Below are 25,709 nucleotides of genomic sequence, written 5' to 3'. Positions count from 1 at the left end.
AATTGTATGGATATGTATTTGAGAGGAGGATAAAAAGGGACCTGAAGTTCCCAGAGGTACGCATGTCTTTTAAGGAGAGTAATCTCTGCATGCCTCCGGCGCTGTAATAATAAACATACCGGCTTTACAACTTACACAAAGTTGTAGAGTTTTTGGCTATCTCTTCAAAACAGACCCCTTTTGGAGGTTTCCTCGCCAAATTTGCCCTAAGCCAGCACAAACAGTCATCATGAAAATTTCACCAGTGGCATAATTTCCTGCTGGCAAATCTTGGGACAGAAGCTTGACCTTGTTCTCCATGAGACATTCTTGGGAAGAGAGACAGGAGAAGATTCCTGGAAAACTGAAACAGCTTTCCAGAAGGGAAATGAAAATGAATGAAATAATCCAAGATCTTTTCCTTTATTTCAATGCTCCCCTTTTCCATGTTGCACTACTTCTCCATCCCAGGAATCCCAGATGCACCGCACCTCTAAGATCGGTGACTTAGTGATTTTTAGACACTCGAAAATACCATGAGCCACACAGAGTTTTCCTTCCCCTGTTTTTACTGGAAGGCAAGACTGGAGATGTAAGTGCAGTGCTGGGGTCAGGTAGGAATCCTACAGCAAGGGAAGGTGGCCCGACAGTGTTTGACCCTCAGCCAGGCCAATGCAGAGCAGCAAGCGAGGGGATTGCTGTGCCAGTGTGCATGAGTCAGGGCTCTGCACCTGGGCTCACCGCTGCAAAGTTGCCGTGTTTGGACAGACTCAGGGGCTGTGCCCGGGGCGCGCGGGGCTCGAACGTGGGGCTCGTGGGGCGAGCGGGGAACGGACACGGGGACGAACGGCCCCGGTGCTTCAGTTGCAGCGGCGGCGGCAGCGGCAGCAGCAGTGGCGGCAGCAGCAGCAGCAGCAGCAAAAGCAGATATTCGAGAGAACCCTTTCTCTTTCTCTCTTTCTTTCTCTTTCTCTCCCTTTCCCGCTGTCGGGCACCCTTCTCTCGGGGTCCCTTGCCCGGCGTCCCTCTCCTCTCCCCGCCTCCCTCTCCCCTGCCGGGCCGGGCCATGTCCCCGGCCCGCCCCCGGCCCCGGGCGGGGCTGCCCCGTGCCCGGCCCCGCCCGTCCCGCCGCGCTCTCGCCTCCGCCCGGCTCTGGCCGTGCTGGCGGTGGCGCTGCTGGGCCGGCATCAGTGCCGTGTGCGGGGGCGGCACCGCCGCCCTTCGGCTCCGCCTGGCCCGAGCCCGGCCCCGGACCCGACGCAGGGTCCAGTCCCGGCCCCGGCCCCGGCCCCGGCCCCGGCCCCGGCCCCGCCCCCGGCTCCTCCCGGGGCCCACGGAGGACACAGGCGACGCTGCCGCTCCCGCCGCCTCTGCTGCGGCTTCCCCGGCCCGAGCTCCGCCGGTCGGCAGCGCGGCCGCCGGCCCCGAGCCGCCGGGGCCCGGGGCGGGTGGGGATGCCCGGCCTGGGCCGCTCGGGGCGCGCTCGGGGGCCGTTGCTGGCCCCGGGCCGAGCGCTGACAGCCGCGTCCCGCCCGCAGGGAAGGCGCACGAGGCCCTGCAGGAGCGGTACCGAGTGGGTTCGCTGCTGGGGCGCGGCGGCTTCGGCAGCGTCTTCGCGGCCACGCGGCTCTCGGACGGCGCCCCGGTGAGCGGCGGGGCCGGCGGCGGGCGGAGGAGGAGGAGGAGGAGAAGGCGGACAAGGAGGAAAAGGTCGGAGCGCGGTGGGCAGGGCGCCGAGCTCACCCGCTGCTCTCCCTCGCTCGCAGGTGGCCATCAAACGCGTGCCGCGGGATCGCATCCGGCACTGGGGCGAGCTGGTGAGTGAGCGGGGCCAGCGGCAGCAGCCGGGCCGGGCCGGGCGGCGAGGAGCCGGGGCCCGGCAGGGTGGGAGCCGCCGGGAGCCCTGCGGGGAGAGCGGGCGTGGGCTGAGCGGGGCGTGCAGAGCATCCCGGGCTGGCTGAGGGCTCCCAGAGCCCCGGCACGGCCTCAGCCCCACTGACGGCACCGCGCTCCTCCCGCAGCCCGACGGCAGCAGTGCGCCGCTGGAGATCGTGCTGCTGGCCAAGGTGTCCCGTGGTTGTGCCGCTGTCATTCAGCTCCTGGAGTGGCTCGAGCTCCCCGACAGCTTCCTGCTGGTGCTGGAGCGTCCGGAGCGGTGCCAGGAGCTCTCGGCTTTCCTGGCGGAGCGGGGGTTCCTGCCGGAGGAGGAGGCGCGGGCGCTGTTCTGCCAGGTGCTGGAGGCCGTGCGGCACTGCACCGCCTGCGGGGTCCTGCACAGGGACATCAAGCCCGAGAACATCCTGCTCGACCTGGCCAGCAGGCAGCTGAAACTCATCGACTTTGGCTGTGGCGCCTTCCTCCAAGACACAGCCTACACCCAGTTTGCAGGTGAGCCCTCCGGGGGATGCTCCTGGGCATCTCATGGCCCAGCCTGGGTGCAGCACCGGGGCTTCCCCCTATTGCAGCCGGGATGGGATTGATGCTGGAGCCGAGTTGATTTGGGTGGGGTGTGAGGGGGGCCAGCTGCCAGCCCTGCCAACAGCCTTCAGCACCCACTGTGGCCTGGGCTGGGGCTGGAGCTGGGGCAGCCAGCCCGACACAAACCCCCATGGGGGTAGCAGAGAGGGGGGTCTGACCCCGTGCCCCAGATGGTTTGGTGTGCAGGCAAGGAAGGGCTTGGACTGCTCTGCTCCCCTTGTTTGCCTTGGCTTATTAACATTTTTGGGGGCCATGCAGATGGGGAGGAGAGTGGGTTTTCTCCACCACTGGGTGGGTTTCTCCTTTGTGTGTCATGGTTGGGCCTTCCCAGGGTTTCTGCTGCCCTCTTCCAGCACCAGTGGCTTCTTTTCCAGCCCCGAGTTTGTACACAAGTCCCAGGTGCTGGTGAGAGGGCAGCGCTCACCCCGTGTGCCTCTGGGGCAGCCCCCACATGGCCAGGGATGCTGGGGCCAGGCTCTGGGAGCAGCAGCATCCCCCTGCTGAGCTGTGTCTGTGTTCCACAGGAACCCTGTCCTACAGCCCACCAGAGTGGATCCAGCACCAGCGCTACTACGGCGAGGCAGCGACGATCTGGTCCCTGGGCCTCCTGCTGTGCCACCTGGTCATGGGCAAGCACCCGTTCAGGAGGGGCCAGGAGATCATCCGGGGGCGGATCTTGTTCCCACGATGGCTCTCTCAAGGTGGATCCTCATCTCTGGGCACGGGGGGAATCCCAGTGCTGGGAGACAGCAGCGGGCTCGTGGGCATCCCGCTCTGGCAGCTGCTGAGGAGGTGGCACAGGTCCTGCTCTCCTGCTCTCCTCCAAACAGAGCATCCATGGGGAAGTTTAGGCCCAGCTCTGGGCACACCCAGCATGGCCTGGGCACGGGAACAGGGGGGCAACTTCTCCAGCTGACTGGTGATTTCTGGTTTCTCTCCCCAGAGTGCCAGGATATCATTAAGAGGTGTTTGTCCATGCAACCCTCAGACAGGCCATCCTTAGAAGAGCTTTTCTGCCATCCTTGGGTGCAGGGTGTTCCTCTGCCCTAGAAGATGGGAGAGATCCACATGCACAGTTGGATCCAGGGGCCTGGCAGGTACCAGCTCCACACATCTCTTGGCACTCAGTGGCAAAGCAAACCAGGCTGGTTTTGTGCTGCCTGTAGCTCTGAGCAGGGGTCAGCAGAAGGGAACACGCAGCTCTTGAGCTGGAGCTGAGCTGGAGACCTGGTGTGGCAAGCACTGGTGGCCACCATTCCCCCTGGTTTGGTTTGTCTGGTTCATGGATGGCTGGGGCCCTGGGCAGAGCCCTGACAGCCTGGTCTGGCCCCAGGAAGGAGAAGGAGCCCCTGGAGAAGCTGTACCAGGTGGGGCTGTTGCTGGAGACACCAAGGAAAACCTCAAGGGTGACAGTCTCTTCCTCGGCCTGGCCAGCTGAAGATGATGGACTTGGATTCTGGCACCTTCTTCAAAGCCAGGCTCCAGGCCCAATTTGCAGGTGAGTCCACAGGCAGGGGGATGCTCCCAGATCTGGGCCTGGCACGGCCTGGCCGGGCACCAAAGGTTCCCCCTTTGCTGGGGCAGATGCAATGAATTCTTCAGTTGCTGCCCAGCTGCTTTTTGGCTCTGGGCAGCTGCTGAGGGCTGGATGTGCCGTGGCTGGCTGCAGGCTGGGCACATGTCCTGCCCTCCTGCTCTGCTGCCAAAGGCAGCAGGGATGGGCAGCTCTGGGCACAGCTCTGGGCACAGCCAGCACGGCCTGGGCACCGCAGGCCTTGGCACAAGGGCACAGGAGCCCTCAGCTGACGGGCGGTTTCTGCTTTCTCTCCTTGCAGCCGGGCTCTGCGGCTGCTGAGGCTGCTCTGGGCTCTGCCAGGGCTCTGCTGGGCTCAGCCCTGGGCCCAGCTGGGCTGGCTCTGCCCTCACATTGCTCTCACAGCTCTGCATCAGACGAGCCCGTTGCCAGCACAGCGCCTGAGCTTTCTGCTTTGGCAGGTGAGTGAGACTCTGCTGCAGGCCCAGAGATTGCAGCTGGGGACACACATCCAATTGGCAAGGACCCAAACTCTCCACAGTCCTAGCTGAACGCCTGGATCTGTACAGGCTGTTTTGTCTGTCCCATTCTTCCTTCTTGATTGGCTGGAATTGTGCAGTTGCACTTTCTTCCTCCTCTAGCAGTGCCACGAGTGGGCCAAAGCTGGCGAGTGGGCCGTGCTCCTGAGGCAGTGCAGTCTGGAGCTGGTGGATGGAGAATTGCCCTTCTGCACTGCCAAACCAGAGCAAAAAGCCCTAAGTGGCACTTTGTGTCTCTAGGAAATCCCTGACAGTTTCAAAGGGTATGTGCAGCTCATTTCCAGGCTGAGAAGGAAGGGCATCTTCTAAAGGATTTGGGCTTTGACAGAGTTTCCATTCCCAGTCCTGCTTGGAGCTGGAAGGGCACAAAGCAATTTCCTCTTGCTTCAACCACAATTTAAAATACCAATGTTGGAAACAAAGCCGAAAATCTTTTAAAAGGCTGCTGAGGTCAGTAAGATGCATCCATGGCATCAGCACATTTACAATGTAAATAACTGAGTTCTCTTTTTAAAATAATTTACTTCTTAATGCAAAGAATGTAACTTTGCATTTATGTTTTGTCTTTTTCACTAAGATTATGTTATGTTTTTTCACTAACACTTGGATTTTATTCTTATCTTTTACAATTTACCTATTTTTTCCCTTTTTCTTTTTTTTCCTTTAAATCGAAAACATGTCCTATAAAAGGAATGTCCTTTGCTCCTGGTTCCTGTGTGGAGCAGCTCCCTTCCTGCTGGCTGAGCTGCTCAGGCAGAGCCCGGCAGCTCCTGGCCCTGCAGGGCTGAGGCTTTTCCCCGTTGCTGGGCACAGCCTGATGGAGCAGCACTGCTGAACACGGGCACACAGAGGGACCAGGAGCAGCTGCCTTTGCCCACCTGAGGCTCCAGGGCCCAAACTCTGAGCAGCCAGGGCTGGAAGAGACTGGCAGGATCTGATCCCTGACTCTGGGCCAGGGCTGCACAAATGACCCCACAGCAGCAGCAGCAGCAGCAGCAGCAGCAGCAGATGGAGCTGACTTTCAGCACAGCCCCTGCCGCTGTTCCCTCCCGTGTGCAGCGGTGTCACAGCAGCCTGAGGCACCTGGGAGCCCCCAGAGCCAGCAGGGACTTGAGATGGCAGCCCTGGGCTCCTGGAGGCTGTGCAAGGAACGGAGCTGGGCACTCCCTGTCCATGGGGAGCTTGCAGCTGGAAAAGGCTGCTGTGCCCAGGCAGCTCCAAGGGCACAGAAAGGAGGGTCCGGAGCACTGGATCTGTGCCAGTGCCACAGTCCTGGGCAGCAGCCAGCCAGCCCTGGGGGAGCAGAGGGCACAGCACGAGGGACAGAAGCAGGCAAGGGCAGAGACTGGAGAGAGCCAGAGCCAGGAGCAGGAACAGCTGCTCCATTGCACTCTTGGAGAAAGCTCTTGGCTGGTTCCAAGCGCTGAAAGGCGTGAAGGGCAGAGAGGAGGCCACAGCAAACAATGCTCCTGTTTGCACAGCCTCCCCTCTCCATGTCCCAGAAGGAATTGCATGGACTGTGCTCTTCTCTCCGAGTCGTCTCGTTCAGCATGAGCAGCTCAGCACCAGGAGCTGAAGGAGCTGAAGCCTCAGGCCGCAGGAGCTGGGCAAGAGGAGACTTTCTGAGCAAATGAATGCTGCTAACATGGACCCAGCTGAATGCAGTGGATAGAGTCATGGAATCACAGAATCCTTTCTGTTGGAAAAGCCCTCTGAGCTCACCCAGTGCAGCCACTCACCCAGCAGTGCCAAGCCCAGCACTAAACCACGTCCCCGAAGTGCCAAGGCCTGGACAGCAGCCCTGAGTGAGGCCTGAACAGCAGGCCCTGAGCCCAAGGTGGCCTCTGGATGAACCTTCCAAGCAAAGGTTATCTTTGTATCTGCTCCCTGATGAGATATGCATGGTCATTAGCACTGGGATAGATGTAGCCACTCCTTAGTGAAACATGTATTGACCTTTGTGTATTTAGAAGCCAGACAAGGCCATGAAATCTGACATCTGGCCTTGTTTGGGGTTTAAGGATCAAAGTCACCTCCCTTGTTCTTCCTTGGGCCCTGGCCCGGCTTTGGGAGGGACCCAAGAGGAGGATGAAAGCAGATGTTGCCACACTAGCAGTGCTGTCAGTTTGTCCATTCAGCACTGTCAGAGCTGGGCCCTCTCCCAGCGGGGTTGGAGCCTCAGCTGTGGCTGGAGGCACCTGCAGGAATTGCCAGTGCCCAGGAGTGGCTCTGCAGCCCTTGGCTGTGACAGCTTCCCCAGCTGCTGTGTGGGTCTGGGGGATGGTAAAGGCTGAGGGTAACTGGGGCTGGATCTTTCTCAATCACTGCAGGCAATCTTTGCTGGGGATGGTTGGGTGCATTGCTGAGCTGCTCCTGTTGTGATTATTTTCTAACGATTATGTGCTTTGCTGAGCCTCTCCTACTGTAATTTTTTGCAGACATACATTATATAAATTACACAATTCCTTCAGTTGGTGTCTGTGTGTTTGGTGCTGACCCTGCCCACTGGCAAAACTGAGCCTGTGGGCTCCATAGAACCAAGGGGACATTGTGGCATTGAAGGGCCTCCTGTAACCAGGGTACCGTGGTGACCCTATGGGGGTCCATGGAACCAAGGGGCCATGGTGACACTGTGGGGCCTCATGGAACCACTGAGACCATTCTGGCACTGTGGGGACTCATGGGGACAAGGCTCCATTGTTTTCCCCTCCCTGGCACTGCCCAGTTCAGCCTTTCCCTGCCCCTGCCCCAGCCCAGCAGAGCAGCAGAGTCAGGTCAGGCCCTGCAGCAGGAACTGGAGGCCCTGGAGGTCAGGGACAGCCACTCTGTGTCTGGGATGCTCAGCAGATGCTCAGCTCGGGCAGCTCCTGCAGCCCCAGGGCCAGCCCCGCTGCCCAGCCCAGCAGCAGAGTTGGCCCCGGGGCTCCTCAGGCAGCTCCTGCTGGCCCAGGGACAGGGCAGCCTCTTGCCAGGGCTCCTCTGCACCCCCACGGGCTCCTGCCCTGCTCCTGGCCCATGCCAGCTGCCCCCAGAGCCTTTCCCAGGGGAACACGTCTGTGCTGGCCCGAGCAGCCATTGCTGCAGCCCTGCCCTGCTGCCCAGAGCCCCGAGCTGGGGCTGCTGCTCTGCAGAGCACGGGGGCTGTGCTGCCCGGGGGCCTGGGCTGCCTCTGCTGGGCTCTGCTGCTCAGCCTGGGACACAGAGGCAGCTGAGGGTGCTCCTGCCCTGACCCCCTCCCACACGGGCTCTGCGGGGCCATGGAGGGGCTCAGAGGTGCCTGCCTTGTTCCAGGGCTGCCAGAGGGGCTCGGGGCTGCCCTGGATCCTCCTGGGGGAGATCCCTGAGGGGCAGAGGAGTCAGTGCCCAGACTCCTTTCCCTGTGCCTGCTGTGTCCCTGGGCTGCAGAGCTCTCCTGGCTCACAGCAGACATTCAGGCCTTGATCTCAGGGTGACCCCACCCTGGCCAGGCCTGTGCCCAGTGAGCTCCACTCCCTGCTGGCCCCTGGAACACTCTGTCCCTGCAGGTCCCCTGTGCTCTCCTGCAGCTCCCAAGGCCCTCCAGACAAACATTCCCCTGTCATCAGTCCTGGCACAAGCTGCAGAGCCCCAGGAAGGTTCAGCACAGACCATTCAGCATCTGATGGGCACTGTCCACCAACCAGCAAAACCTGACCCAGACCTGAGTCCCCTGAAGGCCCCAGTGAGACCCTGATCTCATCCCACTGAGCCCTGGGAGAGCAAGGAACACAAGGAGCCCCTTAAGAGTCCTGAGAGTGACTCTGGAGGGGAGCAAAGCCTCCCTGCCCTGCCCTCAGGAGATGCCCTTTGCTGATGGAGCTGCTGTGCTGGAGCCCAGCTGTGTCCCAGCAGTGCCCATGGCCTGTCCCTGCCTGAGGTCACAGCAGGGACACGCAGCAGGACAGGGACCAAGCTGCCAGAGCACTCTGGCCTTGCACCCACAGCAGGGCTGGGGAGGGGAGTGTGGAGCTGGGGGGAGCAGATGTGCAAAGAGGCAGGGCCATTGTCCCTGGCCGTGCTGCTGTGCTGGGAGCCCCTTCCCTCAGCCTCAGCTCACAGGCACTGCCCCTGCAGAGCCAGAGAAGGGCTGAGGAAATGCCTTGGACACACAAGGCAGGGCAGACACTGGATATTATTGAAATGAACAGGGAACAAGACCCCTGAAAGTCTTTGTGCTACACAAGAAAAGTAGATGTCCATGTAGACATGCTCAGCAGAGGACTACAGTATTTTATAAAAAACATTATAACACTAGTATAATAATAAAAAAAGGTCTCAATGAAAAACTGCAGAACTAGGAAAAAAAGGCTGAGATTGTAAAGAGTTACATTCTTAAGGTTATAGAGCAGAAAAAGAGAGTTTACTGTTTCTTAAAAGATAAAGTCATCATTTTTCTCAGGGCATCCTTGAGCTCCTGGTTCCTCAGGCTGTAGATGAGAGGGTTGAGGGCTGGAGTCACCACCGAGTACAGAACAGAGACTGCCAGATCCAGGGATGGGGAAGAGATGGAGGGGGGCTTCAGGTGAGCAAAGATAACAGTGCTGACAAATAGAGAGACCACAGCCAGGTGAGGGAGGCAGGTGGAAAAGGCTTTGTGCCGTCCCTGCTCAGAGGGGATCCTCAGCACAGCCCTGAAGATCTGCACATAGGAGAAAACAATGAACACAAAACAACCAAATACCAAGCAGACACTAAAAGCAATGAGCCCAAGTTCCCTGAGGTAGGATTTGAAGCAGGAGAGTTTGAGGATCTGTGGGATTTCACAGAAGAACTGGCCCAGGCCATTGCCATGGCACAGGGGCAGGGAAAATGTATTGGCCGTGTGCATGAGAGCATTGAGAAAGGCACTGGCCCAGGCAGCTGCTGCCATGTGGGCACAAGCTCTGCTGCCCAGGAGGGTCCCGTAGTGCAGGGGTTTGCAGATGGACACGTAGCGGTCGTAGCACATCACGGTCAAGAGGGCAAGCTCTGCTGAGAGGAAGAACACCAAGAAAAATACTTGAGCAGCACATCCAGTGTAGGAGATGTTGCTGGTGTCCCAGAGGGAATTGTGCATGGCTTTGGGGACAGTGGTGCAGATGGAGCCCAGGTCAGCGAGGGCCAGGTTGAGCAGGAAGAAGAACATGGGCGTGTGCAGGTGGTGGCCGCAGGCTACGGCGCTGATGATGAGGCCGTTGCCCAGGAGGGCAGCCAGGGAGATGCCCAGCAAGAGGCAGAAGTGCAGGAGCTGCAGCTGCCGCGTGTCTGCCAATGCCAGCAGCAGGAAGTGCCTGATGGAACTGCTGTTGGACATTTGCTGGGGCTGCACATGGCGACCCGTTCATGGAGAAAGGACATTGAAGAGTTAGAGGAGATTCCTGTAACCAAAATCAAAGCCTTTTCCCATACACCCTGCCCTGGAACACAAAGACAGCCTTTGGTGTTTAAGAGTTCTAGGGTTTTCTTTTTAAGCTCCCCCTATGTCTTTCCTTCTATTCTTAGATATCAGGAACTCTCAGGCCGAGGGCAGAGGCTTGGCTGGGGCACAGGAGGGAGGGGGCTTGTTCAGAGGGAGGGGTTGCACTGCAGGGGCTCCTGTGGGCATCTCTAAACTCTCCCTGCCACAGCATTGCTGGGCTTTGTTTTCTCTCATTGCCTGATCTTCTCTCTGCTTCCTGCAGATTTCCCTGCTGCAGGTGTTTCCCTGTGCCTGATCTCTCCCTGCCAGCACTCACAGACCCCAAATCTCTGTGCACTCTCCTTGGCCTGACAGAACCCTGCCTGTTTGCAGGGCACTGGCTGGGGGCAGGTTCTGTTTGCAGCTTACGAAAGGACAGCTCAGACTGAGCCTGATGGCTCCAGCAAAGGTGATGCTGCTGCTGTCCATGGGCAGAGTGGCAGAAAGCACATTAGGGATCTCCTGTGAACCTATTGGTCACTAAAAGCACAGTTCGGTTGTCTCAGGCACTTGTCAAAATTCATAAATAATAATTCATAATCATCCTTTAATATTTATCCCCCCTCCCAGCCATTCTCCAATAGCAGGAAACTAAAGGAAAAGTCTTTGGAAATTTTCTAATTTTTGTTGAAATCCTTTTCTTGGAAATAGTCTATGACTGACCAGAACCCCTCAGCATGTCAGATCTTCAACAGCATTTCACCTCCCCTGCACCAGAAATCTTCAGAGTTGTACTCACAGGCTCTGTAGGCATTGGCATGTTCCAGCTTGAGGAGATGGCTCCAGGAGCTGCAGCTGCACTGTCCTGCAGCCAGAGGTTCCTGTGCCAAGGGCTGGCAGTGATTGTGCCCCAGGCACTTCTCAGCCCCTTCCCAGCCCTGACTGATTGAAGCTCTCTGTGCCTCTGGGCTGTGCCCGGGCTGGCTGCAGGCAGTGCCCCAGCCCTGCTGGGCTGGCACAAGAGCTGCTCCTCAAGAGAAATGTGCTTTTGAAGCTCTTCTTGGTGAGCAGGAGCTGCCTCTGGCCCAGGAGCCCAGCCCAGCTCAGCAGCACAGACACAGCACAAGGATTTTAATCAGCCTCTGGGGCTTTGTGCTCAGGCCCTGAACATCAGTCCCTGAGAGGCAGCTGAAGAAACCTCTGCAGAACTCCAAGGCAGAATCCAACTCCAAACTTTCTTGGACTTTTAATGGGTCCCAGAGAGGGACACGACTGAGCAAGTGTCCCCAGGCCCCAGGCAGAGCAGAGAACTGCAGGCAGTGATGACAGGTGGGGACAAAGAGAAGCCAAGTCTTGGTGCCCTGGGGCACAGCAGGGTCTGTGCCAGCAAGGGCTGGGAGGAGACACCTTGTCCTGAGGCCCTGGGGCCTCCTGGCACAGCCCCAGCCAGGCTGGGCACTGTCAGCCCCTTGTGCTGCCCTCAGCATCCCCCCCTAGCCCACATCCAGTGGCCTCAAGGATCTGCTGCAAGGAGTCCCTGGGGAGCCTTGCTCAGCAATGGCCCTGGGGGCTCCTTCATGCTCCCTGCAGGGACTGCAGGTTTTTCAAAGGACTTTGGGCTTGGCTTTTGCCTTGGACTCTCTGAGAGGTTTGTGCAATCATGGCCTCCAATTATCTGCTGTAATTAGTCCCTGAAGAGGCTTTGTTAGTAACAACACTCAGTGGGGCTCATTAATACTTCAGGGTACTTCAGATATTTGAAGGTACTTGGTGTTTCCCTTTTGATCCAGAGTCTGTGAGAGGTTTGTGCAATCATGGCCCCAATTATCTTCTTTAATGAGTCCCTTGAGAGCTTTGCACTGACAGTGAGTGGGGCTCATTAATGCCTTGAGATACTCAAGGTTTTTAAGGTAGTTTGGATCTAAGAATACTTTTAGGTACTTTTAAGGATTTTCCTTCCCACACTGAGTGTCTGAGAGGTTTTTGTGCCATCCTGGCCTCCAATTCTCCCCTCCAAGGAGTCCATGAGAATCCTGTGTTGGGTATCTTCCCCCTTTCTGTTTTACCACAAAGATGGAATTGGAAGAATTTTGTAAGACTTTCTAAAAGCATCCAAACAAACATGGGACAATTAACAATACAACAACAACCATTAAGAGAATTAAATGTCCTCTTTTAGCTAGACATCATACATCCCTTTTAGTCCCTTGGTTTGGAAGAGTTTATTGAACCAGTCTTTGTTTTCCACTTGAAGCTTCTTGCACCCTTCCTTCAGTACCTGAATGCTCTTGTGGATTGACTCGCTGTGGCTGGAGAGGTTCATGCAGCACATGCTCTCAGAGTCTACACAGCCATGCCCATGTGCCCAGAGTAAAAACTCTAGTGCTGTTCTGCAAGGTGGCGTGTCTGATGGTCTCTGTGTCTGAGAGCAGCCACTCAATGTGAGGGAGGCAGCATTGGTTTGCTTACTTAACAGGCACTCAGGATGGTCTGATTGCCCTAAAGCTTTAGCTGCAGCCACCCAAGGTAGTCCAAACTGGGGGTGCTACCATCCGATACTTGGATTAAAGCTTTCAAAGCCATCTCTTTGATATCATCCAATACTTCTCTGGGGATACCTGCTGCTTGATCATCTGGCAGGCTGTGTTGTCCTTCTCCAGCCAGATGGTTGATTGTCAATTCTGCCCTTGCCTCATTATTAGCACAGTCTGCTATTAATTGATTTAGTAAACACTTCCATCCCCCTTCCCACAGGGTGTATTCTGTAGGTGACAACAACATGGTCATAATATATTTTAAATCATAGGGGGTTAAAGCATGTGCTGTAAACATGGCCCTCATTAGGCCATTAAAATAAGATGAGTCCTTTCCATGGTCTTTAGCTGCCCTACACAGATCCTTGATTTCCCCATAAATCAATGGCTGACACCTGGGATTCTGCCCCCTTCTTTCATACAGGGGCAATGAGGAGTTTTGAGGTTATTTGCCAGTCTCCTTCCTTAACTGGAGGCATGGCCCAGGGTGAAGGTGGAATGATTGACAGTGGGTGTGTGACCCGCAGTTGTGGGGGTGGAGTCTGGAGGTTTATTCAGGGCGGAAGAGAAGGTTGTGGTAGCAGGAAGTGGAGGAGCCAAGATGGAGGGAGGATGGTTGGGCTCCTGAGCCACATTCAGGCTCCTTCCACCTTGAGTCTCCAGGGCATGATGCTCCAAGACTGTGTGGCCATTGCCATCTTGGACCATCGTGGAAGGTCTGAGAAAGGCAGGTTTGAGGGGAGGTCCCGAGTTAGGAGTGACCAATGGACTGAGTTTTCAACCCACTGCTTGCTGATGAAGGGTCTCAAGGATGGTGTGGAAGATGGGGAGCATGCAGGGTGCAATGGGGTCCCTTTTAACTCCGACGGAGTCCCAAAATTCAGTGGTATGGATTTCAGCAGCAGAGGCGTCTGGAAAATTTTTAATGATCCACCTCATGATTGATTTTAATTCGTACTTTGAAAATATAAAGTCATGATCAGTGAGAATTAAAGCATCCATGTATGCTCCTTTCTACTTTGGACATCTGACTACCCTTTTTTTTTGCTCTGCCTTATGGGGAAGAGCCACCATAACACTCCAAATCAGTTATGGGCCATGGGTGCATATTGTAAAAACACAGTGGCAAAATGGGCAATAAATGTCTTGCATTTCCCCAAACCCACCTGCAATCCTATGCAGGTGAAACCATTGTTGTCCCTGCCGATCCTGGGCAAGGTCCCTCGAAGCAACGATGAATCCACTGGGCCCAGCACAATCCAAAATCCCGGGGAGCCCTGGCCTATCCATCGGCTAACCCCAGCTGACGTGACTGACACAGGGAGCCCTGAGTGTCAGGGTCCCTGTTTGGGCGCTGTCATGGTTTGACACTGGCACAATGCCAGTGCCCCCATGAAGATACCCTCTCCCTGGTTTCTGCTGTGAGATGTGACCAGGAATAAGCAAAGCAGGCTCCTACTTAGGAAAGAAAACAAAACTTTATTAACTACACTACACTATATATAAAAAGGAACACACACAGGGAAAATGAAAACCTTACAAATACATTTCCTCCTCCCCCCACCAAATTTCCAATACAATACATCTATTCCCCAAAATCACCAACTCGTGGTCCAGCACCACCCTTCAGTCAATCAATCCTCAGTTCCTTAAGAGGAGAGGAGTCCTTCTTGTACCATGGGCTTCCCCTGGAAACACAGCTGAAGCCTTGTGTGTTTCCGTGTCACTCGTGGCACCGCCCGGAGTACATCTGCCGTAGTGACCTCTTCCTTTCATGTCCAGTGCTCCCACCACTGAACACGGACCAGAGCTGCTTCTAGGGTTGTCTTTTTAAGGATGCTCTGTCCTGATCCAAAAAAGGCACAGTCTCTCCTTTGGGACACCTGTCCCCCCCATATTTTTTCACCCCCTGGGGCCGAGGGGCATCAACACTGAACCCTCTTGGTTCTGAGGCATTGCCTCCCCCTAGATGCAGTCTCTGTGTCACAAGGAACATGGTTCTGTCCATGGCTGTACAAAAAGAGTCCAGCAAAAGCCACTCCATCATCTCTTCCCACTAAGATTCTTCTCTATTCTTCCACTATCTCTCACTTACCCAGACCTCTCTCACACTTGCACATTCCTTCCTCATCTTCCACTCTGTCTTCTAGGAGAGGTCAATGTTCTGTAAAGTTCTCATTCTCTGAAAAGGGGTTAAAAGCTCCTACAAGCGGCCGGCTGCACCCCCCCTTCTTCCCCGTCCCAGCCGTGCTGCCGGCACAGGCCCATGTTTATCCAGTTTCAAGGTTACAGTCCCAGGTAGTGGCTCTCTCTCTCTCTCTCTCTCTCTCTCTCTCTGTGTCTCTCAGGGGGGGCTGCCCGATGGCTCCCGGTGTCTCTCTCTCTCTCTCTTCCACCCTTCCACCCCCGGCCTCAGGCCTACCTCTCCCGGCCACATGGCTTTCCCCTCCCCCTGCCCAGCCAGCAGCTGGGTGCCAGAACCCAACAGAGCCTCCCAGGCGAGAGCTCTGCTTTTAACCCCGTGTTCTCAGAGGCGTGTCCAATGTCTCAATGGCAAGACTAGATGCCAATATTAAAATCTGAACATCCAAAGGCCTGACCACAGCATCCCAGAAAACACATTTCCTGTCAAACCACCACAATAGCTAAGAAGGCAAAGTGTATGTTAGTTAGAAGGGGTTTTTATGACGTAGAGCAAAGGATAAGCCCACCTCAAACAAGATGTTTTTACCAAGCAGAAAGATAGCACAGGCAAACAAGTCAGCAAATGCTGCAGGTAGAAAAAAGGTCTCAGAATTTTCCACTGCAAGAAAACTGGAAAACATCTTCTAGCTTAAACTGTAATGTACTAACTTTTAGTGACTGGAGAATAGTAACATGAATATGGTAATTATAGTAGTTATGATTGGCTATAGATAAAAATATAGGTATAGATTGGTTCTACTGTATTAAGATGCTCAGCAAAGAAAAGTATATAATGCATTTGTAACCTAAACTAAGGGTCTCCAGGCCTGCAGCTGGAGCTGACAGCTGTGGGCACAGCTCTGTCACCCACGACCCTGGACTGCTGTAACACCTTGCAAACAATAAACTGCATTTTGAAGAGCCGCCTGGAGTGCCACATCCCTCATTTCGGCTCTCACAAACTGATGTTTCCCGGATCTACCAGTGCCCAGATCCAGAAATTTCCTGGTGCTGGTGCAGCCCAAGTGCAGCAATTTGCAGGCAAAAAAAGCCAAAATCTGGCAATTTTCCATTGCTGGCTCTGTCGCTGCCCAGACCTGGAGTTGCCCAGCACTGACATTGCCCAGATGCAGAAATTTCCCAGTGCTGGCAAAGCCCAAGTGCAGCAATTTGCTGGCACAGAAATCCAAAACCCGGCAAATACCTGGGTCTGGCACCACCCAGATCTGGTGTTTTCCAGCACTGCCAGTGTCCAGACCTGGCAATTTCCTGGTGCTGGCACAGCCCAATTCCAGCAATTTGCTGGCAAAGAAAGTCAAAATCAAGCAAATACCTGGTACCTAAAGCAACGCAATCTCGTGTTTGCTGACACCGCCAGTGCCCAGATCCAGAATTTTTCAGATGCCTGCACAGCATAATTCCAGCAATTTGCTGGCACAGAAAGTTAACATTTAGCAATTTCCTGGTGCTGGCACATTCCCCACCCAGATCTGGTGTGCGCTGGCACCGCCAGTGCCCACATCTGGCAATTTCCTGGTGCCAGCACCTCCCAAATGCAGCAATTTTCTGGCAAAGAAAGCCAAAGCCCAGCAGCTTCCTGGTGCTGACACTGGCATCACTCAGATCTGGTGTGTTGGGGGGCCTCAGCTTAAGACTGTGGGAAAACCCTCTTTAGTCAGGGTCAGCAGGAGCTCCCAGCCATAATCCTCTTGTTCAGTTATGCAGATTGTTACTAGAAAGTTCTGAGTGCAAAACTCAGAACTTGGTTACTTTTTACTGCAAAAAGTGTAATATTCTTAATTGTTCCTTCCTCTTGGGTCCTTCCCTCAGATCCTACCTTAACCCCTCCCCATAAATAAATGGATAAATATCCCTGCTAGACCCTGGACCCAGGCTTTTTTCTGCTTTGCTCTCTCTACTGTGCATGTCGTCCTGTTTGTTGTGTTTGCCTTCATTAAAGTTCTGTTTCCAGAGCACCAGATGAAAGCAGTCTCTGTCTGTAAAGTGGCCAGAGCTGGTTCTCAGGGAAACCACTGGCCAATGGTCCGGACGAGGGCCAGAAGGTTTCACTGGTGTTTGCTGGCACTGCCAGTGCCCACATCTGGAAATTTCCCTATTCTGACACAGCCCAAGTGCAGCAGCAATTTACTGGCACAGAAATCCAAAACCCGGCAACTTTCTGCTACTGGCTCTTGCACCGCCCACATCTTGTGTTTGCTGTGCCAGTACCCAGATTTGGAAATTTCCCGGTGCCAGCAGAGCCCAAATCCAGCAGATTTCTGTTGCTGGCAACGACACCACCCAGATCTGGTGTTTGCTGGCAGTGCCAGCGCCCAGATCTGAAAACTTCCTGGTGCTGGCAGAGCCCAAGTCCAGTGATTTGCTGGCACAGAAAGCCAAAATTTGGAAATTTCCAGGTTCTGGCTCCAGCACCATCCAGATCTGGTGTTTGCTGGGACCGCCAGTGCCCAGATTTGGAAATTTCCCGATGCCTTCACAGCCCAGGTCCAGCAATTTGGTTTTAGCTAGCTTAGGCAGAGAAGTTCCTGGGACTGTGACTTTCCTTTTTCTTGGAACTGTTTAAACCTGCTCTGGACTGAAAACCCAGAAAAACACCTGCAGCTCACACCTGTGGCCCACCGAGCTCTGGGACGCTGCATTCCAGCGCCAGAGGGACTTAGAAGAGACCGAGTGAGCCAACTACAACCCACAAAAAGGACGTTCTGAATTTTCCATCTCTTCAGCACTGTCAGAGGTTTCATTTAATATTATTCATTTTTCATGCTTCTGAATACTTTACTTGTTAAATAAACTGGGGTTTTTTTCACTTTTCTTGAAGGAAGTCTTTTCCTGAACTAGTAGGGGGAGGGGCCACTTGAACTTGCTTTCTAGACGGAGCCCTTTTGGAGCTTTCCTCCCCAAATTTGCCCTAAGCCAACACAAACAGTCATCATGAAAATTTCACCAGTGGCATAATTTCCTGCTGGCAAATCTTGGGACAGAAGCTTGACCTTGTTCTCCATGAGACATTCTTGGGAAGAGAGACAGGAGAAGATTCCTGGAAAACTGAAACAGCTTTCCAGAAGGGAAATGAAAATGAAAGAAACAATCCAAGATCTTTTCCTCTATTTATTTCTATGCTCCCCTTTTCCATGTTGCATTACTTCTCCATTCCAGTAATTCCAGATGCAACGCACCTCTAAGATCGGTGACTTAGTGATTTTTAGACACTTGAAAATACCATGAGCCACACACGTTTTTCCTTCCCCTGGTTTTACTGGAAAGCAACACTGGAGATGTAAGTGCAGTGCTGGGGTCAGGTAGGAATCCTACAGCAAGGGAAGGTGGCCCGACAGTGTTTGACCCTCAGCCAGGCCAATGCAGAGCAGCAAGCGAGGGGATTGCTGTGCCAGTGTGCAGGAGTCAGGGCTCTGCATCTGGGCTCACCGCTGCAAAGTTCCCGTGTTTGGACAGACTCAGGGGCTGTGCCCGGGGCGCGCGGGGCTCGAACGTGGGGCTCGTGGGGCGAGCGGGGAACGGACACGGGGACGAACGGCCCCGGTGCTTCAGTTGCAGCGGCGGCAGCGGCGGCAGCAGCAGCGGCGGCAGCAGCAGCGACAGCAGAAAAACAGATATTTTAGAGCATTCTTTCTTTCTATCTCTTTATCTTTTTCTTTCTCTTTCTGTTTTTCCTTCTGTTTTTCTTTCTCTCCCTTTCCCGCGGTCGGGCACCCTTGTCTCGGGGTCCCTTGCCCGGCGTCCCTCTCCTCTCCCCGCCTCCCTCTCCCCTGCCGGGCCGGGCCATGCCCCCGGCCCGCCCCCGGCCCCGGGCGGGGCTGCCCCGTGCCCGGCCCCGGCCGTCCCGCCGCGCTCTCGCCTCCGCCCGGCTCTGGCCGTACTGGCGGTGGCGCTGCTGGGCGGGCGTCAGTGCCTGGTGCGGGGGCGGCATCGCCGCCCTTCGGCTCCGCCTGGCCCGAGCCCGGCCCCGGCCCCGAGGCAGGGTCCAGTCCCGACCCCGGCCCCGGCCCCGGCCCCGGCCCCGGCTCCTCCCGGGGCCCTCGGAGGACACAGGCGGGGCGGCCGCTCCCGCCGCCTCCGCTGGGGCTTCCCCGGCCCGAGCTCCGCCGCTCGGCAGCGCGGCCGCCGGCCCCGAGCCTCCCGTGCCGCGTTCCAAAGAGCGAACGCCTGGGCATGGCCGGCCCGGGGCGGCTGAGGGGCGCTCGGGGGCCGTTGCTGGCCCCGGGCCGAGCTCTGACAGCCGCGTCTCGCCCGCAGGGAAGGCGCACGAGGCCCTGCAGGAGCGGTACCGCCTGGGTTCGCTGCTGGGGCGCGGAGGATTCGGCAGCGTCTTCGCGGCCACGCGGCTCTCGGACGGCGCCCCGGTGAGCGGCGGGGCCGGCGGCGGGCGCAGGAGGAGGGGGCGGAGGAGGAGGAGGAGGATGGGGCTGGGCAGGGCGGGCGGCGAGCTGAGCCCGCTGCTGTCCTTGGCTTGCAGGTGGCCATCAAAAGGGTGCCACGGAACCGCGTCCGGCACTGGGGCGAGCTGGTGAGTGAGCGGGGCCAGCGGCAGCAGCCGGGGCTGCCGGGCGGGGATGAGCCGAGGCCCGGCACGGTGGAAGCCGCCAGGACGCCTCGAGGGAGAGCGGGCGTGGGTCCAGCGCAGGGCGCAGAGCATCCCGGGCTGGCTGAGGGCTCCCCGAGCCCCGGCACGGCATCAGCCCCACTGAGGGCATCGTGCTCCTCCCGCAGCCCGACGGCAGCAGGGCCCCTCTGGAGATCGTGCTGCAGGCCAAGGTGTCCACTGGCTTCCCTGGTGTGGTGCAGCTGCTGGAGTGGCTTGAGCTGCCCAACCACATCGTGATGGTGCTGGAGCGGCCAGAGCGGTGTCAGGACCTGCAGCGTTTCATTGGGGCACGGCGGTTCCTGCCCGAGGAGGAGGCGCGGGCGCTGTTCCGCCAGGTGCTGGAGGCCGTGCGGCACTGCACCAGCTGCGGGGTCCTGCACCGCGACATCAAGCCCGAGAACATCCTGCTTGACCTGCACACCGGGAAGGCCAAACTGATCGACTTTGGCTGTGGCACCTACCTGCAAGAGACAGCCTACACCCACTTTGCAGGTGAGCCCACGTAAGGGTGTACTCCTGGTCCCGGCATCTCATGGCCCAACATCTCCCAGCCCAAGCTGGCTGTGGCAGAGGGGATTCTCCCTTTTGCTGCCATTCAGGGGACTGAGTCTTCAGCTGAGTTGCTTTAGAGCGGGGCTGGGTGGGGAGCCATCTTCCAGCCCTGCTGGCAGCCTTTGCCAGCCACTCTGCCCAGGACTGGGGACTGTGCCCCAGCCAGTTTGATGTGCAGGCAAGAGGAAGGGCTTGGACTGATCCACTCTCCCTGTTTGCCTTGGCTTCCTAATATTTTTGGGGCAATGCAGGCAGGGAGGATAAGGCTATGTTTTCCCCAGCACGGAGAGGGTTTTTCCTTTGCAGGTCATGGTCAGGCTTAGCCAGGGCTTCCTCTGCCCTCTTCTGACACCAGTGGCTTCTTTTCCAAGCCTAAGTTTGTGCACAAGTCCCAGGTGCTGGCGAGAGGGCAGTGGTCACCCTGTGTGCCACTGATGCAGCCCCCACAGGCCCAGGGATGCTGGGGCCAGGCTGTGGGAGCAGCAGCATCCCCCTGCTGAACTCCATCTGTATTCCATAGGAACACTGTCCTACAGCCCCCCGGAATGGAACGACTTTGGCTGGTACCATGGCGAGGCATCAACGATCTGGTCCCTGGGCATCCTGCTGCACCAGATGGTCTGCGGGGAGCACCCTTTCAGGAGGGGCCGGAACCTCAGCTGGGGCCAGCTCCCGCTGCCACAAGGGCTCTCTCAAGGTGGATCCTCTTCTCTGGGCACGGGGGGAATCCCAGTGCTGGGAGCCAGCAGCGGGCTCGTGAGCATCCCGCTCTGGCAGCTGCTGAGGAGGTGGCACATGTCCTGCTCTCCTCCAAAACAGGGAATTGATGGGAAAGTTTAGGCCTAGCCTGAGCGCATCCAGAATGGCCTGGCCATGGGAATAGTGGGGCAAAGCAGACAGGAGCCTTCTCTGGCTGACCGGCAGTTTCTGCTTTCTCTGTCCAGAGTGCAAAGATCTGATCAGGTGGTGTTTATCCGTGAACTCCTTGGAGAGACCCACATTAGAAGACCTGTTCTGTGATCCTTGGGTGCAGGATATTCCTTTGCCATAGAAGAAGGGAGAGAGCCACAGGCACACTTTGATCCAGGGCCCTGGTAAGTTGCAGCTCCACACATGCCGTGGCAATGAGAAGCAGAGGAACCCAGACCATTTTGTGCTGCCTGTGTCACTGCACCGGGGCCATGGGATGGGCACACGCAGCCCTTGTGCTGGAGCTGAGCTGCTCTGCCCAGCACTGGTGGCCGCCATCCAAGCTGGTTTTGCTTGTGCTGGTTCCCTGACAGCTGGGGCCCTGGGCAGAGCCCTGAGAGCCTGGTCTCCCCCCAGGGAAGGAGCAGGAGCCCCTGGAGAAGCTGTACCGGGTGGGGATGCTGCTGCTGCTGCTGCTGCTGCTGCTGCTGGAGACAGCCAGGATGACATCAAGGATGACAAGCTCTTCCTCAGCCTGTCCACTGGAGGCTGAAAGTGATGGACTTTGATTCTGGCACCTTCTTCAAAGGCAAACTCCACAGGGAATTTGCAGATGACTCCCCAGCCGGGGAAATTCTGCCAGATTTGGGCACGGCCCAGCCTGGCTGGGAGGCAAAGGTTCCCCCTTTGCTGGGGCAGATGCAACTGAACCTTCAGTCGCTGCCCAGCTGCTTTTTGGCAGGGCTGGGGGGATGGGCTGGGGTGGGTACGAAATGGGAGTGGGCTCCTGGCCCTGCCAACAGCCCCCAGCAGCCACCGTGCCCCGGGCTGGGGCTGGGGCTGGGGCTGGGGCAGCCAGCCCGACACAAACAAAGCCCCATGGTGGGAGCAGAGGTGGGACTCCAGAACCTGTGCAGGGGCTGCTTTGCTCTGCAGGCAAGGAAGGGCTTGGGCTGCCCCACTGACCTTGTTTGCTTTGGGATCACCGTGATTTTGGGGGGCAGTGCAGGGTGGAAGAGAGAAAGTGTGGGCTTCCCTCAGCTATGGCTGGGTTTTTCCCTACCATGTAGGAGTTGGGCCTCCCTCAAGGCCCTGACAGAGATAAGAGTTTTTCCATTTTTCTTGTTTTCCCTTTTTGCATCTAATCTCTTTTCAATAATGTGTTGTTTGTTTTTCCAGAGGAAGCGTTCTAGGTGGTCCAGTCTGGATGTGGAAGTGCTTGGGAGCAGCTGTGGCGTGGATGGGCCGTGCCCGTGGAGAAGGCTGAGGCCATGGTTTGGGAGCAGCTTTTCTTGCAGCCGTGGCTGGCGTGAGGTGGGTCCCTGTGTGCTTGGCAGGGTGGGATCAGAGCTTTTGGGAGATGGCAGCGAGCACAGGAGCATCCTGCTCTGGGCAGCTGCTGAGGGCTGGATGTGCCGTGGCTGGCTGCAGGCTGGGCACATGTCCTGCCCTCCTGCTCTGCTGCCAAAGGCAGCAGGGATGGGCAGCTCTGGGCACAGCTCTGGGCACAGCCAGCACGGCCTGGGCACCGCAGGCCTTGGCACAAGGGCCCAGGAGCCCTCAGCTGACGGGCGGTTTCTGCTTTCTCTCCTTGCAGCCGGGCTCTGCGGCTGCTGAGGCTGCTCTGGGCTCTGCCAGGGCTCTGCTGGGCTCAGCCCTGGGCCCAGCTGGGCTGGCTCTGCCCTCACATTGCTCTGACAGCTCTGCATCAGACGAGCCCCTTGCGAGCACAGCGCCTGAGCTTTCTGCTTTGGCAGGTGAGTGAGACTCTGCTGCAGGCCCAGAGATTGCAGCTGGGGACACACATCCAACTGGCAAGGACCCAAACTCTCCACAGTCCCAGCTGAACGCCTGGATCTGTACAGGCTGTTTTGTCTGTCCCATTCTTCCTTCTTGATTGGCTGGAATTGTGCAGTTGCACTTTCTTCCTCCTCTAGCAGTGCCACGAGTGGGCCAAAGCTGGCGAGTGGGCCGTGCTCCTGAGGCAGTGCAGTCTGGAGCTGGTGGATGGAGAATTGCCCTTCTGCCCTGCCAAACCAGAGCAAAAAGCTGCAAGTGGGACTTTTTGTCTTTAAGAAACCCCTGACATTTTCAACGGGAATGTGCAGCTCATTCACAGGCTGAGAAGGAAGGGCATCTTCTAAAGGATTTGGGGTTTGACAGAGTTTCCATTCCCAGTCCTGCTTGGAGCTGGCAGGGCACAAAGCAATTTCCCATTGCTTCACCCACAATTTAACAATATTGGAAACAACCTCAAAAACTTATAAAAAGGGGTGCTGAAGTCAGCAAGATGGATCCATGCCATCAGCACATTTACAATGTAAATAACTGAGTTCTCTTTTTAAAAAGATCATTTACCTCCTAATGCAAAGAATGTAACTTTGCATTTATGTTTTGTTTTTTTCACTAACATTATGTTCAGTTTTTTCTCTAACACTTGGATTTTATTCTTATCTTTTACAATTTACCTATTTTTTTCCCTTTTTCTTTTTTTTTCCTTTAAATAGAAAACATGTCCTATCGAAAGAATGTCCTCTGCTCCTGGTTCCCGTGTGGAGCAGCTCCCTTCCTGCTGGCTGAGCTGCTCAGGCAGAACCTGGCAGCTCCTGGCCCTGCAGGGCTGAGGCTTTTCCCCGTTGCTGGGCACAGACTGATGGAGCAGCACTGCTGAACACGGGCACACAGAGGGTTCAGCAGCAGCTGCCTTTGCCCACCTGAGGCTCCAAGGCCCAACCTCTGAGCAGCCAGGGCTGGAAGAGACTGGCAGCATCTGATCCCTGACTCTGGGCCAGGGCTGCACAAATGACCCCACAGCAGCAGCAGCAGCAGCAGCAGATGGAGCTGACTTTCAGCACAGCCCCTGCCCCTGTTCCCTCCCGTGTGCAGCGGTGTCACAGCAGCCTGAGGCACCTGGGAGCCCCCAGAGCCAGCAGGGACTTGAGATGGCAGCCCTGGGCTCCTGGAGGCTGTGCAAGGAACGGAGCTGGGCACTCCCTGTCCATGGGGAGCTTGCAGATGGAAAAGGCTGCTGTGCCCAGGCAGCTCCAAGGGCACAGAAAGGAGGCTCTGGAGCACTGGATCTGTGCCAGTGCCACAGTCCTGGGCAGCAGCCAGCCAGCCCTGGGGGAACAGAGGGCACAGCACGAGGGACAGAAGCAGGCAAGGGCAGAGACTGGAGAGAGCCAGAGCCAGGAGCAGGAACAGCTGCTCCATTGCACTCTTGGAGAAAGCTCTTGGCTGGTTCCAAGCGCTGAAAGGCGTGAAGGGCAGAGAGGAGGCCACAGCAAACAATGCTCCTGTTTGCACAGCCTCCCCTCTCCGTGTCCCAGAAGGAATTGCATGGACTGTGCTCTTCTCTCCGAGTCGTCTCGTTCAGCATGAGCAGCTCAGCACCAGGAGCTGAAGGAGCTGAAGCCTCAGGCCACAGGAGCTGGGCAAGAGGAGACTTTCTGAGCAAATGAATGCTGCTAACATGGACCCAGCTGAACGCAGTGGATAGAATCATGGAATCACAGAATCCTTTCTCTTGGAAAAGCCCTCTGAGCTCACCCAGTGCAGCCGCTCACCCAGCAGTGCCAAGCCCAGTACTAAAGCACGTCCCTGAAGTGCCAAGGCCTGGACAGCAGCCCTGAGTGAGGCCTGAACAGCAGGCCCTGAGCCAAAGGTGGCCTCTGGATGAACCTTCCAACCAAAGGTTATCTTTGTATCTGCTCCCTGATGAAATGTGCATGGTCATTAGCACTGTGATAGATGTAGCCACTCATTAGTGAAACATGTATTGACCTTTGTGTATTTAGAAGCCAGAGCAGGCCATGAAATCTGACATCTGGCCTTGTTTGGGGCTGAAGGATCAAAGTCACCTCCCTTGGTTCCTCCTGGGACCCTGGCCAGGCTTTGGGAGGGACCCAAGAGGAGGATGAAACCAGATGTTGCCACACTAGCAGTGCTGTCAGTTTGTTCATTCAGCACTGTCAGAGCTGGGCCCTCTCCCAGCGGGGTTGGAGCCTCAGCTGTGGCTGGAGGCACCTGCAGGAATTGCCAGTGCCCAGGAGTGGCTCTGCAGCCCTTGGCTGTGACAGCTTCCCCAGCTGCTGTGTGGGTCTGGGGGATGGTAAAGGCTGAGGGTAACTGGGGCTGGATCTTTCTCAATCACTGCAGGCAATCTTTGGTGGGGATGGTTGGGTGCATTGCTGAGCTGCTCCTGTTGTGATTCTTTGCTGCTTTGAGCTGCAGGAAATGACACTGATTCCTTCAGTTGGAGTCTGTGTCTTTGGTGCTGACCCTGCCCACTGGCAAAACAAAACTGGCCCAGTCTGGCCAGATCCCAACAAAATGTCACTTGTTCAATGTAAATGTGAGGAATCAGTGCCATCAGAAATTCCCAGATGGGAAGCCCTTCCCTGGAGTTCCCTGGCTCTGGAGTGGGCTGAGGTCGGAGCCCCGTGGGAGCAGTGGGGCAGTCGGGTAAAAGAGGCTGCACCCCTGGATGGCTTCAAATGCATCCAAAAATTACATAAGGGAAAAGGAAAAGAATGTGTGGGTTTGGGCAGACAAAGATAAAATTGTTAAGAGTACATTGGAAACAGCACCTTCAGAAGGAACATTTATTGTTGGAATGCTCCCACATGGAGCAAGAGAAGAGGATTTTAATCTTGAGCTCAGCTGCATTGGTGCAAATGGAATATCAATATAATAAATAACTATATATGTATTTATAGTACAATAAGACCTTCATATATATATTTTGATATGTATGTCTAGGTCTGTCTATATCAATATGTTTATCTACATGTAAAATTATAATAATGTGAAGTAGTGCTGACAATGCTAATTTGGTAGCTTTGGCTGCTCAGGGATGTAACACTAAATACCCTACAGAACAGGATTGGCCAGGAACCTAATTTCAGTGGTCAACTTTGTGAGATTGTATACAATGAAAAAAGGAGGAAGGGAGGAAATTGGCTGTTTTCCCAGGGTTTGC

General features: G+C 56.1%; 2 protein-coding genes across 2 annotated transcripts in view; one reads left to right on the top strand and one right to left on the bottom strand.

Moving 5' to 3' along the window:
• Positions 1 to 25,709, top strand: part of LOC143692452 (uncharacterized) — a 358,232-nt gene that overhangs the window by 178,256 nt on the left and 154,267 nt on the right. The gene's annotated exons all lie outside the window — the stretch shown is intronic.
• On the bottom strand, positions 8,909 to 9,841 carry LOC143692518 (olfactory receptor 14J1-like). Its single transcript, XM_077172760.1, has one exon. The coding sequence runs from the start codon at positions 9,839 to 9,841 to the stop codon at positions 8,909 to 8,911; it is 933 nt and encodes a 310-aa protein (XP_077028875.1).

The sequence above is a fragment of the Agelaius phoeniceus genome (genome assembly GCF_051311805.1).
Source record: "Agelaius phoeniceus isolate bAgePho1 chromosome W unlocalized genomic scaffold, bAgePho1.hap1 SUPER_W_unloc_1, whole genome shotgun sequence".
NCBI classification, from domain to species: domain Eukaryota; kingdom Metazoa; phylum Chordata; class Aves; order Passeriformes; family Icteridae; genus Agelaius; species Agelaius phoeniceus.
This window is presented reverse-complemented; position numbering and strand designations above follow the sequence as displayed.